The 16,013-nt window shown below is 34.3% G+C and overlaps 2 protein-coding genes across 2 annotated transcripts; one reads left to right on the top strand and one right to left on the bottom strand.

Annotated features, from left to right (window-relative positions):
* The first annotated feature begins 763 nt into the window (after positions 1 to 763).
* Positions 764 to 10,095, top strand: LOC105130076 (AT-rich interactive domain-containing protein 6-like). The gene is made up of 13 exons (XM_011032411.1): positions 764 to 1,107; positions 1,545 to 2,319; positions 2,419 to 2,458; positions 2,934 to 2,986; positions 3,871 to 3,916; positions 5,010 to 5,147; positions 6,552 to 6,659; positions 6,752 to 6,803; positions 6,895 to 6,964; positions 7,077 to 7,143; positions 7,232 to 7,282; positions 7,820 to 7,912; positions 9,723 to 10,095. The coding sequence occupies exons 2-13, from the start codon at positions 1,553 to 1,555 to the stop codon at positions 9,822 to 9,824; spliced, it is 1,587 nt and encodes a 528-aa protein (XP_011030713.1). The 5' UTR covers positions 764 to 1,107; positions 1,545 to 1,552; the 3' UTR covers positions 9,825 to 10,095.
* Positions 10,096 to 10,593: 498 nt separating this feature from the next.
* Positions 10,594 to 15,164, bottom strand: LOC105130077 (serine/threonine-protein phosphatase 7-like). Its single transcript, XM_011032412.1, has 5 exons — positions 14,611 to 15,164; positions 12,390 to 12,884; positions 11,749 to 11,895; positions 11,011 to 11,118; positions 10,594 to 10,907 (listed from the first exon to the last, which is right to left on the bottom strand). The coding sequence occupies exons 1-5, from the start codon at positions 15,133 to 15,135 to the stop codon at positions 10,827 to 10,829; spliced, it is 1,356 nt and encodes a 451-aa protein (XP_011030714.1). The 5' UTR covers positions 15,136 to 15,164; the 3' UTR covers positions 10,594 to 10,826.
* Positions 15,165 to 16,013: the final 849 nt, after the last annotated feature.

Raw genomic sequence — 16,013 nt, forward strand, 5'->3', positions numbered from 1 at the left:
TATATATTTGTCATATTAATTTATGTTGAATAAGGTCATTTTTAAACTATATCATTTTAATTTTTCAATGGTTTTTTGTTTTTTTTTTAATAATTGATCCATATGATGTCATTATTTATTTTTAAACCAACTTATTTAACTTAATTGGATCTATAACATAATTTACTGATTTTTCTTGTTGCTTTAAAACATATTTACAACATCTAAATATCATTTTTTATATGCAAATTTTTTTTACCCCCGTAGCATATAGTCGTTCATGACCATTTCAATACATATTCAATAATGGTAAAGTCCATTATTTCTTTTGGATAAACTATTAAGAAACAAGATTGAGATTACTAATATAAAAAATTCAACCAAAATGATGGACCAGCCTAAAACCTAATTAATCTGGGGCTATAATTTTTTAATTTTAAAAAACAAAAAATAAAAAGAATAATTCAATTAAAAACTCTAGGTGACATAATCTTCTAAGTTTAGCAGGTAAAACTTAGTTAAAAAGCCTATTAATTTATTTTTTTAAACAATCTTTCAATAAATATTGCTCTCACTTATTTTTTTAAATAAATAAATTCAATCATTACTATGAACTCGTGACTCAAATCCAACCTTCATCCCTAAATATAGTTTAATAATTGTGATTGAGAGGCACACCCACTACTGTTTTGGGCCAATTTTGAGATCCAAATGACTGGAATCAAACAAAAATCCAACATCATATTTTAGAAGGAATCTCGAAAAACATTAACAAACGTACACGTGTGGTATTATCTGTTTAAGGTAACTCGGGATGTCCCATTCTGTTCTGTTCTGTTGTGTTCTGTCGAAGAAAAAAAATAAAAACCCGAGAGAGACAAAGCGAAGGGAGATATTTTTTTATTAAAGAGAGGGGGAGAGAGTGCTCATAACATTAAATAGCTTGCCAAAAACCACTCAGATATTGCAGTGTCAGCAGCTGAGGCTAAATAGAGCATTCAAGATTTAGGGTTTTCTCCTTTTGTTATGTATGTTTCATTGCTATTTAAGCCTATAAGAATCACTAGACAGCAAATTTCACCTCCTCCTGGCCTTGTTGCTCAACCATTCCTTTCCTTTGCATTGCAGGTAAGTTTCTCTCTCCCTTTTTTTTTTTTTAATGTTTTTGGCTTTTTGTGGTTAAAGGTTTTTTTCTTAAAGTTGTAGTGTAATGGCACTAAAAAGAAAATTAGGTTTAGCAACCCTTAGCTATAATATAACAATTTTATTTTTTTTGTTTTTTGTTTTTGTTTTTGTTTTTGTCATGCATGTGTGTTTGTGCATGTGGTTGTTAAGAGGAGAACAAATGGAAAAGGAGAAAATTAGGGTTCGAACTTTGAATGAATGAGGAAAATGGAGGTTAGGGTGTGTAAAATTTGTGATTATGAGTGATAAGCGCCACTCTTGCTCCTTTAATTGTGGCTTTGAACTTGTTTTGCTCTTTGCAAAGGCGGGGGTCTTTATGTTAGGATTTTTTATTGGGAAAATGAGCTTTATGTTTTTTTTTCTTTATGTGTTGTGTTTAGAATTAGAGATGAGTAATACCAAGGAAAATGAGGACGGATCAGCGCATCAGGCGCCTAGTACTTTAGAGACAGAGCAGCTGATTAACGCACAGGTTCCTGTTGAAAAAGCTGATAATTCTTCTCCTCCTCCTAACCCTGATACTGTGGAAGTTGATGTGCCAGACCCTGTGGATAATGAGAATCCTTCATCTCAGGCTGAGGCAGCTGCTGATAGGAGCACTGGGGAGTTGAATTCCATCCCACAGCAACCCCATCAAGATTCTGCTCCCCCATCTCCATCAGATGATGAAAAAAGTTTAGTCACACCTGAAATTGAATCCATGGAAGATGTCAAAGCCAATGGAAATAGTGATTTGAAACCTGAAACGTGTGCTGGCAATGGAATTGCTATTTCAAGTAGTCATATTGAAACTGCTAAACCCACTGTAGATACTGAAAACAAACCCTCAGACATATCACAGGATACATCTGGTGGTGATCCTGGGGCAGTTCCTAAAGAGAGCAACGAATCTGCTGCACCTCAGGCAGGATTTTCAGACGTTGAAGATAAAGTTGATGACAAGAGAGAATCAGATGATATAGATACATCACCAAAAACTAATGGAAAATTAACACCAAGGCGTTCGTTTCTTTTGGATGAAAACATTGGTGGTAGTGTAACAGGGACAGAAGAGGAACAAAAGGATTTTCTGAGCGAGCTTCATAGTTTCTTTAGTGAGAAGGGCATGGAGTTCAAACCTCCCAAGTTCTACGGAGATCTCTTAAACTGTCTTAAGTAAGTTTCTAATGACTAGTGAATTTCATGTTGTTCATCTGAGATTATTGTCTTTTTTGGAGATACATTTTCTAATATGTACCCTCATATGGTGAAAAGGCTATGGAGATCTGTGATGAGATTGGGTGGCTATGACAAGGTACTTATCCTCTTACCCATGATTCAAAACCATTCCCTTTTAAGCGTGCATCTTAAATTAATTTCTTTGTTAGTTATTATTCGTGCTTGGTGTTTATTTGTAAATTTAACAAACTTGATTATGTTAGAGCTAGGGCAAAGCATAATAACCCACACAAGCATGCAAATGCATTCAAGTGATTTTGAATACACAATTTGGAAGTTATTCACATGGAAGTGGAGGCCTTCTATTTAATGTCACATAGACAGGGAATTTTAAAAGCTGTCGTTAAATACTTGTGAATCTTAAAGGTGAATGGTGCTTTTCATTCTCATGTTTTATCAAATTATCTTGATTGTAGATTTTGCTGGGGCTGGTCATGCAATTTGAGCTGATTTCTGTTGCTATAATTGCTGGAGATTGTTTCCCAGACACCCTTTATTTTCTTGGAGTCTGTTTCTAATGATCATATATTTGGCTTTGTTCTGATTGACAGGTGACCTCATGTAAGCTGTGGAGGCAAGTAGGAGAGTCCTTTAACCCCCCAAAGTAAGGAGCATTATATATATATATATATACTTGTTCAATGTGTTACTGAATACTGATTGTTCCAAGATCAACCATTTCATGTTTTTAAACTCCAGAGCATCTTGCATGTATTTTCTAGCAGGTTTCTTAAACTAGCATGTGGAGAAAAGTAAAAAAAAAAAAAAAGATTTGAAAAGCATTGCATTATGCACAACCGCTGGTGATCGTAAGGAAACTATCCAAATCCATGAAACTGTTACTTGGGTTTGAAAATTAACATTTATGGAACTATTAGACACCATTACAGATTACTTGCTGCTTCCCGACCAACATTTACCATCATTGTCAAGGTTTAAGAAAGAAATATATTTGGATAAGATTATTAGAAGATCAACAACATTGTATACCCATTTCTTTTGTTAAGGAAAGCCAATTTAAGTTCATTTTAATTAGTAAACAATGATAGTTGGATATAACTGTCAAGACAGAAACTATGTCCAAGGAAGATCATTGCCCAGCAAGATTATCAATGAAAGGGGAGAATCTAAGACATATGAAGTGAGCCTTTTGGGGAACAGATTAATAATGGTGGGACACAAGAACAGAAAAGAGCCAGATGAAGCATCTGTATAACCAAACACATTGGCTCATCTCTTAGATGCAAAACACTTCACTTCAAATTGCATAAGTTTTTGACTCATCATGGAAACTCCAGAAATCTGGAAGCTGAGATTGGTTTTATAGTGTTGATTTATATGATGTATATTGGTTCTTTAAGACTTGCAATTAACCATCAAATGGCACATCCACATGTTTACCATGTTACCTTTGTTTCCAGAACAAATGGCCCCTACATTATTTACCTATATTTTAATGTTGTTTCCCCCTTTCCACTGCCTTTGCAGGACATGCACTACAGTTTCATGGACATTTCGAGGGTTTTATGAGAAGGTGACTACATGCTGATAACATGTGCATATACTACATTACCCTTTGCATTCTATTTCCTTAATTGCTAATTAGTGGATAGTTTGAACTTTCCATGGATGTGCATATAAATTATAAACATAACTATATGTACATGTTTATGGTCTTGGTATATTGATCGTGGGGAATGGCGCAGAAGGATCCATATAACTGGCCCCAGCTAGTTTTGGATTGAGGCTTGGTTGTTGTTGTTGTTGTTGTTGTATAATGTTTGTAGTTTATAATATCACTTAAGTTTCTGTTCACTGAGTTGTTGTTTTCTCTCTCTCTCTTTTTACTGTGATATTTATAATGCAATGGGATATCTAGATGTTTAAACTGGGTTCAAAATACTGTCCTTTAAAATATTAATGTAAAATACTGTAAGGGATTATTTTTATTATAAGTTCTATTAATGAGGAAATGAGAGTAGAGATGGAATATGTGTGCGGATAGAAGGGAAAATATTGCCAAAATAGGGGAGAGCAGTTGGGGAGAGGAAACGGAGAAGAGATGAAAGCATCTTGGTTTACAACAAGAAACGGAAAAACATAGATAAATAAAGTAAAAGGGTGGTATTTACAAAAAATCAGGCAGAGAAGGAATGATTAAAAAGTTAACTTGAAAAGCATTAGGGAAACTGATTTGTCTGGATAACTTAGCAAATTGATTTCCATTTAGCTTGATGATTAATTTAAGCCTGTCTAGATAATTGAAATTTTTGCAACAACATGCGAACATGGTAGAGGCAATATGTAACAGGAGGCTACTTATTATTTTCTTTTTTTAATAGTATAATAATAAGCAATGTCATTATTTTGGTTCCTAAGTACATGAAATACAGATGTATTACTGGAATCAAGGCACACCAGATTGATAGTTTTCTCAAGTAGATTGACTTACCTGCTATTATAACTTGAACTTGTTTCAAAATACTGAAATATGGCCTCTCTGTTTTCTCTGTCCTTTGGTTATCCTTCTCTGGCTACAAATTTTGCTATTATTTTGTTATTTTGTTTGCTTATCTAGTGAAAGTTCTGTTTAAAATTATGACTTGTACATTTATGTGTTTCATCAGGTACTCCTTGATTATGAAAGACACATAACAAATGCTGATGCCGGTGAGCTTAGCGTCCCTATTGCTTCCAAGTCTGAGCCCAAGCTGCAGAAACCACCAAAGCTGCCCAAGTCAGAGCCTAAGCATGTTGACAATATGGTAAATTTCAAACTTCCTTGTGGGACTGTATTTTTCAATATAGATCATAACTTTATGATGCCTCTTGTTTACTGTTTGGTGGTAATATTTTTTAATATACCATGTAAAACTGGTTGGTGTATTGAAGACAAGTGTTTATAATGTATCAAGGTGTGCACAGAAATGTTTTTGGTTTTTTTTTTGATAAAGTAAGAAATTCTCATGAAAGAAAAGAATAAGGGTGAGTACAGAGGAAAGATGATGCATTATCCAAATGAAAAAAAGGATCAAAGAGCTAACAAAACTCAGCACATTATGGTTTTTCATTTCTTTGTATATTAGCTAGACAAGTTCCTTAAAGACCTCATGAGCTGAAGATCATATTGGAGCTAAAAAACATTTGATCGCATGAAAGCTTCTTTGATAGGTTGTGGTTGCTAAATATTTTAGCATTCTTCTCCTTATAACACATGCCACATAGCATAATTCCAGAGCATGTTGTAGTTTTTTGCTCTTCCCAAAGCTTTTCAGAAACAGCATAAAGTGTTTGTGGTTGTATGATTTCCAATTTTTCTAGCTTGAATTGATTTTCCTTTGGTCAGTGTTCAGACTAACTGAACCAACCTTCTGAAATTATTTATGTTGAAGTGACGTGGACTAAATTTTACTGGAGGCTGATCATTCTGAGAATTTGTGGTTTCGATTTTTTTTTTTCAGTGGACCATTAAACACAAATTCCAGGTATTTGTGGAATCAGATGGTGTACATAATCTACATCTGGCATAATAATTCAGAACTTTTTGTGAACATGAATTCTTTTCCGTGCTTACATCATGGTACCATATATGCCATACCTTTTTTTTTATTTTTTTTATGTTACTAAAATGTAAGAATGGTAAGAATAATTATTTATATACAGTTCCGCTGAGTTTAGGCCAGAGAAAGCCATCCTTTCTCAAAACAGATTAGCCCGGACCATTCACCATTGAAACTTCATTTTATTGACAATACCACCAATAACTAAGTATGTTATTGATACACAATTCAGCTGAGTATAAGCTGGACAAAAACTCAACCCTTTCTGATAAAGGATTAACCTGGACCCTTTACCATTGAAAATTCATTTAAAGGAAATGCCATCAAGAGAGATTGGATTGCTTCTGACTTTTTTGTTTTGTTTTATTGTTTTTATCAGTCTACCACAAACGCAAATGCCTGCTAATCCTGTGCCCCATGTTTACTTAAGATGTCATTCTTGTTGTGAAAATGCCTGGCTTGGAGATTGACTCAATATGTACCTAAGGATCTTTTGCTCATTTAGCATGATATTTTCTTTCTTCTTTTTTCACCTTAGGCATTGAGTATCCTCTTCTTTTCATTGTTGTCCTTGTGCCTACATTGTCTTTACTTGTTGGTGATATTCAGGCATCAGGATCAGGTAGAACTCGTAGGGATGCTGCAGCACGTGCAATGCAGGGTTGGCACGCACTCCGTTTTCTTGGTAACGGAGAAGTTAGTAGCCCTATTGTTAAGGTCTGTTGAAATCATGTCGAACATTTTTCTGTTTCATTTATGTAGGATTTTCGTGCAACCATTGTTTACAGTGATGTATCTGTATTTTATAGGACAAGAATACTATACCCGCGCAAAAGCGTGAAAAGGAGCTAAAAAACCTTGGTGAGTAACAGGTTTATCAATTTCACAATTTGTTACTTCCTAATATGTTGGTAGCTTACAACAATTTTTAAATCTGGACCTTTTGGCTCAGGTTTACTGAAACGTAAGAAACCATCATATGTGGAACATGCTGTCAAATCTCCACGCTCCAAAAGTGCACGGTTAAGATTCTAGTTACCCAGTTCGTTAGATTTACTCAATGTTATCAAATATTTGTGTTCATGAGAAATACATACTGACATTCATTCGATTGGCTTGGATTTTTTTTAATAGATTGGATGTGGAGGTGACTGATGTTGGAACCCCAGCTGATTGGGTGAAGATCAATGTACAGAAAACAGTAAGTTATTGCATGAGTCTTTTCCTCATTAGAGGGTGACACTGAGATCTTTACTATTTCTAATTTGGAACGATAATTATGTCTACAGGAAGATAGTTTTGAGGTGTATGCTTTAGTTCCAGGTCTCCTCCGTGAAGAGGTGAGTACCAAATTCTTGTTTCTGTCTTCATTTTTACATCAGTTCACATATAGTTCTCATTTTATCATGGAAAGTAATCTGATTTTGTTTATCAGCTGATTTAGAGATTCTTGCCCAACTAGAAAGCACCTCTTTGCCTTGCCTGGTAGCTTGATTATAATTAAGCAGAACGCAAAGTTGCCAAGGCCATTTCTACACTCTTGGTGAACTGCTTTACATTATCTATAGATAGCGGGTGCCTAGTTTTTGTATGCTGCCACCTTGATGAGCATGCTAACACAAGATTGCCTCTGAATCGATAAAGAGTCCAGCCTCACATTATACTTATTTCAGAGATATAAGAATGCGTCTGCAAGATTGGACATGAAAAATATATTTTTTTTATGACTTTCTGGTAGTGTTTTAGATGTCAATCCATTGCTTTCTAGTCGATATATATCACTTTTTTCTTGAAACTAGAAACACCAACATTTATGTAGATGATATCATGCGAGACATCAGTAAATGTGTTATGACCTTGTAATTTTGCAAAATCAGGTACGGGTTCAATCAGATCCAGCGGGGCGCGTGGTAATAAGTGGTGAACCAGAGCACGAGGATAATCCTTGGGGTGTCGCACCATTCAAAAAGGTACCTGTTCCTTTTCTGTTTTGCAATGCCTGTTATTTCCATGCTAGGGTAGATAGTAGATGATACAATCCTTGTAAGCATGTTTCATGGTTTTGCCTCTTGATGAATAGTAAATACTAGCTATTTATTGCGGGTTATAATTTTTTTAAAAAAAATACCTAGTATGCAGGTTGCTTCGACTTGTTTTTTTTTCAAGTGTAAATTGAAAAACTTATGCAAGAAAAATCAAGATATTCTATAACATAAAATGAGATACACTTTTGATTGTGTTTGTTAAACTTATTTATTTAAATAAATAAAAGATAAATCCACACTTTAAAATATCCATGACTTAAAAGATAGATATAAATGAAATTGACTAAATAGACTCGTGCAATAAAAAATATTATGCAGAGCCAAACACATAAGTGATGTAATTTAAAAATGAATATTTTTTTATTTTAAAAAATAAACTTTATTTGTATCAAAAAGTTATGGATGAATTAGAATAATACATCGAAAAATGAAAGAGAAACAAAACAACTAGAAAAAACTTATATTCAAAGAAGGCATGAAAAAATTGTGATCTAGGTTATAAAACTAAGATAAACCCATTGAAAAAACTTGAAGATAATAACAAAACCAATTTAAAAAAAAATTAATGTAGAATAATAAGATCTTACGAAGTTGAATTCTGAACAAATTAAATGTGAAAAGATAAAATCAAGAAAAAAATTTAATTACTCAAAATGATTGAAAAAATGAGTGAGAAAAAACATTAATTAGAAGGATACAAATTGGGATGGTTAAATTGAAAAATAGCTTTAATAAAAGGACAAAAAAAAATCAAAAGAATGAAGGTTAAATTGAAAAAAATAAATTCTACAAAACTACAAAGGATAAAATTAGAAATTAAAAAAAAATGAGGACTGAAATGAAAAACCCGAACACATGAGAAATTGCAATTAAAGGACTACATTGAAAAGAATAAAAACTTCTATAAATGAAAAAGGAACTAAATAGAAAAATAATAGAATGAGGACTTAAATTGAAACGTAAGAAACAAAGAGGACAGGTGGTGTACATTATCTGTCAAGAGAGAGAAAAGAAGGGGAAAAAATCAAACGATCACTGGCGATAATTTAACCGTCGGAAGTTGTCATTTGCCAATCCAAATAGAAGAGGACATGGCGGAAGGCTAGTTACGTCTATTAGGTGGCGTCATAGGCTCGGATGCCACCCACACGCTAGGGCATGTCGATCATGTTCCAGCAGCTTTAAGCATTAGGAAATTCAAAAAAAACTAAAATGTTGAATACCAAAATGTTCTCTATGACCCTGACAATTCCACAAAATACTATTATGGAAGTATAAAATTACCCCAAATGCTAAGCTTGTAAGCTTATGTTTTATCTCATCTAAGGTTAAAGAAGTAATTGTGAAGTAATTGTATTGTAAATTAAAAATTGAAAACTTTAAACCACCCTTATCCAGCAGTGCAATAATTTTTTAACTACGAGGCAAATTTATATTTTTACCGTTAAGAAGCGTGTTAAGAAAGCTCTTGGTCAATATTTTTATATTTTGTTGATTTTAAATTCAAAAGGGTATTTTTACTATGCAAATAAAAAGACATCAACACCCTCACCCAAGAGGGCACCAAGGTAATTTTATTATAGCCCAAGACACATTATACCGTGATTTGGGCCACAGCGAAACACCCACCCACGCCCTTTAGTTTTTTAGGTAATTTGATTGCCGAACTCATGTAAGACTTGCTAGATTTTGCTATATTTCCTTATGGAGTCACTAAGATCGGCATTGATTTCAGGTTGTCAGCTTACCCTCGAGGATTGATCCGCATCAGACAACAGCAGTGGTCACCCTGCATGGACAATTGTACGTCCGTGTCCCATTTGGGCAGCCAGACTAAGCAGTTGAAAAATGTCGTCCATGGCTGTTGATGACTCCCAGTTAGGGAAGTGAATTGCTGGAACTGAATGGATTTCAGTCATGGTTGTGATTGTCTTTTATTAGATTAGCAGAACCTTAACTGTGTTAACGCTATCGAGGTAGGAGGCTTGTCTTTTAATTCAATTCAGAGTTCTCAACGGCACTTGTTACATGTCTAGTCTCGGTTTTATCCAAATTAAACCTGCATATTTTCACAATGATTCTACCTAGTTGCTCTCTGATCTCCTTTACCACGATCTTCCAAATTGGAATCTTGAATTATTTCTCCCTTGTGCTGATTCTTGATAACAGGATTGGGATTAATTATTAGTTGCTCTTTCAAAATCCCAGCTCAGAAATTTCATTCATCACGATTTTCCCTGAAAAATGGGGGGTATAAATTAAGCCCTAAGACTAATCCCTGACAACATCGTAGCTCCGAGGTTTCTAGCCGGCCAATCACCATGAAACCAAAAGATGAACGCGATGCCAACGGGAGAAGAAGCACCAATATGAACTTATTTCCCATCACTGTGTGATACTACACAGCAGAGCAGCTTACGATTCAAGGATCCATTGTTGTGTGAAACAATTGTTGCTGTTGCAATTTTTGAGAGAAACAGTCTCAAGGAAAAACAGCTCGGGAAAGAACAGAAGGGGTTGAAGATGGATTTCCGAGGCAGGCTGCACAAAATATGTCATTTCGCCATGGTAGTGTATGCATCACGGAGACATGGGTAAAAACAAGAAACGAACTAAAGTTACGCAACAACAAAAAATTGCACTATAACCAATCTGTGTTGAGGTTACATACAATTTTATACATGCGTCAGGGGCATCACCATCCCCATGAACCAATATATATTTTTTCTGGCACAATGAAGCAATAAATGATAAGACACACAGCAAAATCATGGAGAAAAACATGTTGAACTTAAAAATATTCAGAATTCCTCCATTAGAAAAGGAAGGGTGACGACCTCTAAGTAGCAGTCACCATTGACGCCAAGTCCAATTCTTCATCAGAGTCAATCACATCTTCGTAATCATAATAAGCATTCACCTGCAATGGAGAGCGAATTTAGGACCTTGCTTAAGCAATGGGCAGCCTATTAAAGAGAATCAATCATTCTGCTAGTTTCTGGGACATTGGTGAAAATTCATACCGCTGGTCTCGGAGTAATTGCTTCAAAAGTGTGGAACTCCGGAACATCAAAATAAGGGGGTTTTAGAACAATATATGCTCCTTTATTGTTGAATCTATCCTCAGTTGCCTAAAAAACAAAATAATTTGTTAAAAAAATAATAAAATGCGGCAAAAGTAATGTTAAATTTTGCTTGGTCAATCAAATAATATCCATTGGTTTCATCTGGCCAAGTAATTCAACCTATGTAATCATATTTAATAACTAATTCAAGTATTTTTTTTCATGTCATCAACATCAAACAAAGTTAAAAGCTATGGAGGGAATGTGTTTTATTTAAAGAAGAATTTGCCTCTTCAGCAGCTCAAGCCAGATTGATTATCTAATGTTGATCACGTCATTTCAAGCATACCTAATATGATTTAACATGAAAACAGGGTCTAAAATATTGTCCAATATGCATAATGTTTCACCATGACAGGATGTTAAATATATCAAAACCAGGAAATTAAGATGTCAAATTGGAAATCATATCTCCCAAGAAAACGTAGCTCACACTTTCTATGTGGAAGCCAAACAAGAACATATACAAAAGCTTAACATCTCCAAAAATGTTAATCAGCACAAGGTTAAGATAACATCATGGAACCCACGCTCAGATATTTGAAGCCAAAGGATGCAAAACTGTCTTTCCTAGATGAGAATGGAGATCTTGTATGAAATTCAAAAAGTATAGTAGAGAAGGATTGTAAAAAAAACCTGAAATTGTGGATAGTCTGGAGCACTAAAGAGAGTAATCAGCTTTCCTGATGGTACAACATGATCTATGGTGTACCCTACATCCATTCCTCCAAGACCCGGCCTTTTTTCCCTTGCATCAGGGCCTTCATGTGATCTGATGATTAGCTAAGGCAACACAACATGAACCATTAACTACAGTGTCAATTCTTGAATAGTAAAACATCATCTTAATAGCAGCATGAATTGCTGAAATAGTGAAAGGCATGACATGGATAAAAATGCAAGAACACATAATTTTTTTATTGTTCATAAATGCAGAAAACAGACCAATTCTTCTTAAATCTGTGAACATAAATTGTCAAAAGTGTTCAAAGTCCAAAGTAACTATTAATAAATTTCCGCTTCAATATGATGTCCAATTGGACCAGTATCATAATTGAAACACGTGAGTAAAAGAAAAGGAATCATCATATCAACATCACAAGAATAGAAAGTTTCTTATAGTTCTGATTGGGGATAGGTCGTTTATTTTAAAATCTATGCTTGAATAAATTAAAATTCGCACTTGACAAGGTAATAAGATTTCCCAACAACATTCCAATAATGACAATTTTCAATGCAATCACGTCAACTTAAATGAAAATTTGAGCTTGCACAACCTTTAGTTGGAACTTCTTTAAAAAGTCTTCAGTACAATCAGGTCCCCATAATAAACCAATGCCTCTCTCTGTATTTGGTGACAGTCCAGATTTCATTGTTGGATCCGACCATAAAACATCTCCAGGAATTAAGTTCAGACCTTCCCATGGAGGGTCAAGAACCGATCTTCGTGCTTTGGATAACTCCTCCAAAGAACCAAGACATAATGGTTTGGTTTCAGAATTTAAAGTTATTCTTCGATTCTTCTTTCCCTTTGATCTCTTCAATGGAGTGATGGACACACTGCGGAAAAGTCCTCCATGAGCAGTATATACATGTCCGGCTATAATAGAGGCCAAGGGAAGGCCCTCAAAGCAGCCCAAACACTTCCGATAAACATGCTTACCTTTATCGCCATACTTCACCAAAACTTCTTTCTCAAAACCATAAACAGATGTGCAATACTTGGATTCATGATTGCCACGGAGGAGATATACCCTTTGAGGCAAAAATACCTAAGCAAGATACAAATTCATAAACATTACTCAATTGACAAAAAATGAAAAAGATTTGAGTTTTAAGTAAGAATTCATGATTTATATCCTAAAGAAAAGAGGGGAAAAAGAAATAACAGATAAACATCCGTGCATGTAAACAGAATCTTAATAAAGAGTGGAAAATATGGAGCTTGGACATCTAGCATACTCAAAAGAATATTAATGAAGAGTACTAATTTTTAAAAGGTAAACTAAGCCCAGGTTGAACAAGGAAAGCATGGAACTTGGACATTTAGAAAACAATGAAGTAGTTATTTAACTGAAGCAAGCACCACCTCCCCGCCAGATCTCTAGTACCATAGCAATATGAAGTCAATTGAATTTTTACAACAAAATGTTGAATTTGGGGTCAAAAGCTTCTTCTTTTTTTCCACTTTGTGCAAGTACGACAAAGAAAATGACAACAATAACAAACAAATCCACAATTCCATATAGCAAAACCCTCCCCGACTAACAATTTTTTTTTATCAAAAGAGCATTTATCACCCCATATCAACCTTAAATTGTCTTAAGATTACACAAATAGTCCAGAAAGATTAGAAACTTGGTATTATAACTAAGGCTGGATGATATATTGGCTTATAGCTTAATAAGAAGTGGGCATGTGACACCACTAACAAGAAAGAAAGGAGGCCAGTTAGTTTGAATCTAAAATACTTGGTTAAAATACGCCTAAAATAAAAGGAAATAAGAGTATCTTTAAGTAGGGATTTTCACACCCGTGCACTCTCTCACAGACACCACTGGCATTTTCTCTCTCCCTGAATCACTCCTCTTCACTCATTGAACCTGTTGATTGATCCCTCCCTCCACCATCTTCCTCCAAGGTGTATATGGTTTGAAGCTTGGACCAGTTCCCATAAAAGAAACCATTTCATGATCCTTTTTTGCGGTTTATAATGTGTATCCAAAATTCCATCCAAGGTAGTACTTGGTATTGTGATACCGATTATTTTTAAAGTATTTTTTTACTTGAAAAATATCAAGATAATATTTTTTCTATTTTTTAAAATTTATTTTTGATACTAACACATCAAAACAATCCAAAATCATAAAAAAAATTGAAATAAAAAATATTCAAAACATTTCAGAAACGTTTTTTTTAACGCAAAAACAATCACACTTTAATTATCCTTCGTCTACCATTCATGATCCAATCAAAGGTACTAACTTAATAATCCATGATGATTACATAACGGTAACACTATCATCATCATCAACCACCAATCATAATTCACAGCACTTAAGTGCTTTATGTGATTCTAAGAAGATACTCTCCTAATACACCTAGACTGCCTACCACGCTATAATCACTCGGCACTAACTCATCGTGTTCATAGTAAACAACGGATATAAATTGAATCACACCAAACTGCTTGGAAGAGTTTATAAAAAATTGCTACATTTCTTCGAATTCGAATACCTTCAAGCACTCTTTAGCATCCCATTATCAATTATCGTTACACTGATCTAGTTACTTAAGCATCTGAGTGAGTTTCCACCGGAGACAACCCCGGCCTAACTCACCCTAAGTCTCCATTTTTGTACATTTTCGACCACTTCCACTCTCATTAAATACCATCCAAGTATCTCACATTTTCTTCATAAACAAAAACTAAAAAGAGAAAATTTTTCAAGAAAGAGAATCACAATTCTTGAAGACTATTGTTTAAGAGAAAATTACCTTCCAAGCTAACAAGAGCAAGAAAGTCTCAAGACCCCAAGCTCCTCGATCAACATAATCTCCATTAAACACAAAAAAACGATCTTCACAAGGAAACCCAGCATCTTGCAACAAAAAAATGACATCATGAAGTTGCCCATGAACATCTCCTACAACTACAACTCTTGAATTATCATTACAGTCATCGATTCTGACACAATTAGGCTCTTTGTGAAGAATTTTCGAGGCGGTGAGGACTAGAGTGTCAAAGACGGGGACAGGGAGGACTAAAGGAAGTTCAGATGGAGAGAGGTTTTTGGAAGACCAATCAAAGGCGGAAATGAGGTTTTGGATCCAGTCGAGGGTGAGGGAAGAATCGGCAGGCCACGAGAGAGGGATCTGAACTGGTGGTGGGATTGGACCTTCTGGGGTGGAGGTTGTTGTTGTCGTGGAGGAGGTGGTGGTGGTGGTAGCTTCGTCTGGTGAATTGGTGGCGGTGGCGGGTTTGGGATCTGACGGAGGGCCAGATGGCAACGAATCTGACATGGTCCTTCTTTGGAGGGGTGTTTACGAGACTACGGTCAGTGTATAAAAATTGCGTGTCTCCGGTCAAAGCTAAAAATTACTGTTGAATTTATTTTTTTTACTTTTTACCGGATTTGTGGTGTTTTTTTTTTTTACTTAGTTTTCATGACATAGATATTAGCTAGTTATTTGGTCTGTATCTATAAAAAAATCTAAAGTACAATTTAAAAATTTCATGCATACTTCTAATTAAAAATTATTCATGTAATAAAAATAATTATTAAGCTAGATCTCTACCTAGCTAAAAAGCTAATCAATCAAACCTATAACAAATTAAGAATTTAATTGAGTTCAACAATTTATTTTTATAATTTTTATTTAAAATAAATATTTATAAAATTAAAAATTAAAAAATATCAAAGTGAATAAGATAAAGATAAAAATAAAATAAATTATATTGCTCAATTAATAATTAACCAAATATTAATTAAAAAAATTAAAAATAATACAATTATAATAAATAAAAATAATAAAAATAAGCTTAGTTCTCTTGTTAGGGAAGGTCCATAGATCTCCAGCCTCTAGAAAAAGTCTTAGGCATATGGGCCTAGAATAGCCCATGCACTTGAGCTTCTTTTTTTAATTTCTTTATGGGCCGGCAACATGCTTTGAAAGACAAAAATAAGAGGTATGTCGCCGGTATTTATATATAAGTTGGGAAATACAAGTGGTAAGATTCTAACCAGAAATATTATGTGGTCCTAATTAACTTCTTAACATAAGATGTTTGAGATATTAATAAAAATTATTTTTAAAAATATTTTTTATTTAGTAATACATCAAAATAATATTTTTATTTTATTTTAAAATTAATTTTTTTTAAAAATCAAAATCTTTTA

Source organism: Populus euphratica, unplaced genomic scaffold, assembly GCF_000495115.2.
Source record: "Populus euphratica unplaced genomic scaffold, PopEup_1.0 scaffold95.1, whole genome shotgun sequence".
Taxonomy (NCBI): domain Eukaryota; kingdom Viridiplantae; phylum Streptophyta; class Magnoliopsida; order Malpighiales; family Salicaceae; genus Populus; species Populus euphratica.

Coding starts and splice junctions, on each gene's coding strand:
- LOC105130076 (XM_011032411.1), top strand. CDS start 1,553: ATGAGTAATACCAAGGAAAATGAGGACGGATCAGCGCATCAGGCGCCT. Junction 2,459..2,933: donor GATTGGGTGGCTATGACAAG/GTACTTATCCTC, acceptor TCTGATTGACAG/GTGACCTCATGTAAGCTGTG. Junction 7,283..7,819: donor CAGGTCTCCTCCGTGAAGAG/GTGAGTACCAAA, acceptor TTGCAAAATCAG/GTACGGGTTCAATCAGATCC.
- LOC105130077 (XM_011032412.1), bottom strand. CDS start 15,135: ATGTCAGATTCGTTGCCATCTGGCCCTCCGTCAGATCCCAAACCCGCC. Junction 12,885..14,610: donor TGCTCTTGTTAGCTTGGAAG/GTAATTTTCTCT, acceptor TATCTTGCTTAG/GTATTTTTGCCTCAAAGGGT. Junction 10,908..11,010: donor CAATTACTCCGAGACCAGCG/GTATGAATTTTC, acceptor TCTCCATTGCAG/GTGAATGCTTATTATGATTA.